Source organism: Atta colombica, unplaced genomic scaffold, assembly GCF_001594045.1.
Source record: "Atta colombica isolate Treedump-2 unplaced genomic scaffold, Acol1.0 scaffold32, whole genome shotgun sequence".
Taxonomy (NCBI): domain Eukaryota; kingdom Metazoa; phylum Arthropoda; class Insecta; order Hymenoptera; family Formicidae; genus Atta; species Atta colombica.
In genome coordinates, this window is record NW_017259426.1 from 361,360 (window position 1) to 365,385 (window position 4,026).

At 41.3% G+C, this 4,026-nt stretch overlaps 1 protein-coding gene and 1 pseudogene across 3 annotated transcripts in view; one reads left to right on the forward strand and one right to left on the reverse strand.

Moving 5' to 3' along the window:
• Positions 1-1,486, reverse strand: part of LOC108690415 (F-box/LRR-repeat protein 20) — a 21,667-nt gene extending 20,181 nt beyond the window's left edge. For all 3 annotated transcript variants that reach the window (XM_018197691.1, XM_018197690.1, XM_018197689.1), the window contains exon 1: positions 1,310-1,486. In XM_018197691.1, coding sequence (XP_018053180.1) covers positions 1,310-1,339 — 30 coding nt within the window. In that variant the 5' untranslated portion in view covers positions 1,340-1,486. The remainder of the gene's footprint in view (positions 1-1,309) is intronic.
• Positions 1,487-2,029: 543 nt separating this feature from the next.
• The window catches only part of LOC108690355, a 6,387-nt pseudogene continuing 4,390 nt past the window's right edge, over positions 2,030-4,026 (forward strand).

The following is a 4,026-nucleotide window of genomic DNA, read 5'->3' on the forward strand; positions in this document are numbered from 1 at the left end:
CACACACACACACACACACACACACACACACACACACACACACACACACACACACACACACACACACACAAGCACATACACCCATGAATTACTTAGATGTCTGTTGGAAGACAGCGAGGTGAAATGCTACGGAAACATGGTTCATTTACAGCTTCTTACTTATCACGCTTGCAGATACACGTTCTCGTCAAAAGCACGGTCACGCGCGTGCCCGTCCGCTTGTTTATGCGTTCGCGATACGCGCGCGCGTCTCCACAGCTATACCATCGGCGACGACGATGACGACGACATCGTCGCGACGCTGAGAGAGATAAAGAAAAAAGACGCAAACGCGCGCGCAAAACGGAATAACGTTGCGGAATACCGTCTATCCAACGAGAACGTTGCATTCGCAGCGTCGTCGAGCAACAACGAGCTCATTGACATTTCACTGGCGCGCTCAAACGTCATTGTCGTCATCTTCATCGTCAGGGTTCGCCTCTGTGCGCCAGGGAGCGCGGAGAGATTTTTGCGTCGTCGTCGTCGTCGTCGTCGTTGTCGTCGCTGCTCGGACGCCGCCGGAGCGAAGAACAAAGAGGATAGTAGCCAGGGCGCGGGGGAGGGGGAGGCGTGCATTTAACAACGAGAACGCACCGCTGGCGACGTAGCCACCGCTGGCGACCGCGAGAGCGAGAAAGAGGGAAGGGGGAGGGGAGAGAGAGAGAAAGAGAGAATGAGAGGCGGAGTACGAAAAAGAGAGAAGCGAAGATAGACAGAAAGAAAAAAAGAAAGAAAAAAAGAAAGAAAGAAAGAAAGAAAGAAAGAAAGAAAGAAAGAAAGGAAGGATGGAAGGAAAGAGGAAAGACAGGACAAAGAACGGAGCTCTGGATGGCTGGTTGATTGGTTGACTACAGCTAGCTAAGCTCGCTTTTTCCACGATTGCCTTGGTTGGTCGATGAGAATATATACGTCACACATATGAAAAAGGTCTCGCAGAATGACAGAGTGTTGCCAGCCAGCCATCCAGCCACAATAACCAGAGAATGCCCTGGCGCATGACGCCTTCACACTGTCGTTGTCCTTGTCGTAGGTCATAATCGTCGTCTTGGTCACGATGAGGACGCAAAACGGCGGCGACGAGGATGCCCGTGGTGGCCGCCGCGCTTCGCGGAGGCCAGGGGAGCGAATCAGCTGTTCGCCTCGGCAATGACAACATTGAACACGCACGACCCCCCCGGACTGTGTGTGGCAGCACTTCGACGCGCGTTTCCGCGGCCGCGTTTCACAGGATCCGCGTTGGGCCGATGTTGCATCCGTACGATTGACTTACCTCGAGCCTGGTGCGCCCGGAGTGTATCATCCTTTTGCGTCGCGTTATTTTGCAAAACTTCCGGGAGTATACCCGCACGGTGCAGTCGCGAAAAAAAAAACCGTCGCGCGGTTCAGCGAGTCGCTACGTTTCGCGAGAGAAATGGCCGAGTCTACTGAATGCTCGACGTGCAATCGGATAGGGGGACGGAGGGGTACTGCCACTGGACGGTGCGCCGCCGCTTTCCGTCGGCGCTGTCGCGGGCCGTACAGTTGATTGGCCAGCGGCGGCCGACTTGACGACAGCGCGGCCAACCAGCGCGCTTGCAGCCATTGTTTACACGCTTCCTATTGGATCGTTATTTTTGAGGGAGTAGGACGACGACGACGGCCGCGACAGCGACGACCGCGACGTGCACTTTGTGTGCAACGACGTGAGAGAGGCGCAATTCACACTCTGAAAATAAGGGAGATAGTAAAGTACGCGCGCGCGCGCGCGTACATGGCAAATGCGAGAATGCTTGATGTAGTTACAGGCAGCTCCGTTACCGACGTTAGGATTTCAGACGGTTACCAAGCGGCAACCAAATATATTTAATATATAAGCGCGCGCATGGAGTTAAGATCGGCGCGTGTTGCTAGGTTCGCTTTGATTCGTACTTCGGGTAGAGAGAATGCGGTCGGGAAATAGCCCCGTTGACCTGGATTCAATTATGACTCGACCGAAATATTTAATTTACGGATGAGGGGTCGGGAAACGGAAGAGTGAGGGGCCGACATGCGAAGTCTCAATGATTCGAACGGGCATTGTGATAATGCAGCTGCCCACATAACACATGACAGTTTGACGGCTATAATAGTCGACTTTTTTTAGTAAACTTAAAGTCGACGTTTAGTCGATTATTCTGTGATGATTTTTTGTCGATTTTGAATGTCGACTATTTTCGAAAATCTTAAAAATTTCTAAGTCTTTTTAAGTTTCAATTTATATAATCAATTTTCTATTTATTATTAATAATAATCCAGATGCGCTACATATTATTCCGGATGATACAAAATACTTAAAAAATGACTTAAAAATGGCTTTTTTTTTGCAAAACGAAAAGATATTAACACATAATAGAAACTTATTAAAAATTTGATCGATTTAATTGTATTATACTTTAATTGCGTTATATTCTTTACATATAACACATTTAAAAAATAATAAAATTATTACATTCACCAAGTCTTTGTTAAGTTTTATTTACATTGCGCCAAATTGGCTAAAAGATGATTTATAAATGCTACAATATTGACTAAAATCAACTTAGCCATAACTTAAAAGCTGTAATAAATACAATTGTCTACTTAAAGCACACAATATTGACTAAATATCATCTAGGGCAATCTACTTAATGCTGCAAATACTTGACCAGAAAAAAGAATTTTATGAATTGGCTAAGTAAAGAAAGCATTTGCAGCATAAAGTGGATCCCTAGTCATAACTTAAAAATATTATGATGAAAATTGTCGACTTATTGGATACGGTCCACTTGACGTTACAAATGCTTCGAAACTTTTGATTGACAAAATCAGAAGAAAGAATTTTACTAACTGATCAATCAAAAAAATACTTCGAAGCATTCATAGCATCAAGCAGACCGTAACCATAATCGCGTAATCATAAAGTTGAATTTGAATTGATTACATTGGCTGATAGTCGATTATAGTCAAAACATTTGTCGATTAAAAGTCGACATTCAAATATGACTTCAAAATCGATTTTAGATTTCTTCTACCGACTGATAGTCGACTAATAGTCAACTTTGTGCTGTATGGGTGATTACTCGTCTCGGTGCCTACGAACACTTTCTTCGCGTAATAAACGTGAATAGAGCAAAACATGAAAATTAAATAGAGTGGTGAGTATATTTCAAATATATTTCAAGATTATGTTTACGGTGGAATATTTATGTAATGTTTACGTTAAATTTATATGAATCTTTGTCATGTAGACAATACAAACAATGTGAACCCCCATAGTAAAAAACGTCACAGATACATCAAAACAATCGTCATGGCATGCGAATGTCCGCTTTGTTACGAATGTGATGTCACAGCAATGCCATGATGATGTGCGAATGCCTTTGTAACATGTGTTATTTTGTTGTGACAACTTCACAGTGACATCATATTTTCTTCCTGTTGTGACTCTATTGTGACGTGATCCTTTATTATACGGAAATTATTATAAGCTAATAATACAGAATTAAGAAGTATAAATTTTATAATTATTAATATATCTTATTTTATATAATATTAATAAATAAAAATATATAGACAAGATAGAAACTTTATGCAATCCAGTGCAACGATAAAAATATATATATATAATATTCAGTGATTCACAGATTGTTTACATAGATGGCATGTAAAACATAGTTTAGATAATTTACATTGTGTATATATATGTAGATATTATTATATTTTATGTGTAAAATCCTGAAATTAAGCAATCAAATGATTAAAAAAGATATGACTTGCAATATTTTGCATTATAACGAATGCACTGTGAGAAATTACGTAATATAGACGATGATGATTAATTGGATAAGGATTAATCGTCGATTAATTGCGTTTTATATGTAATAAAATGCACTTTATTACGTATTGTAAACTTAAAAAATATATCTAAAAATACGTATTTTCAAATTAATAAAATATAAGTGATACTCCATACAATAAATATAAATAATA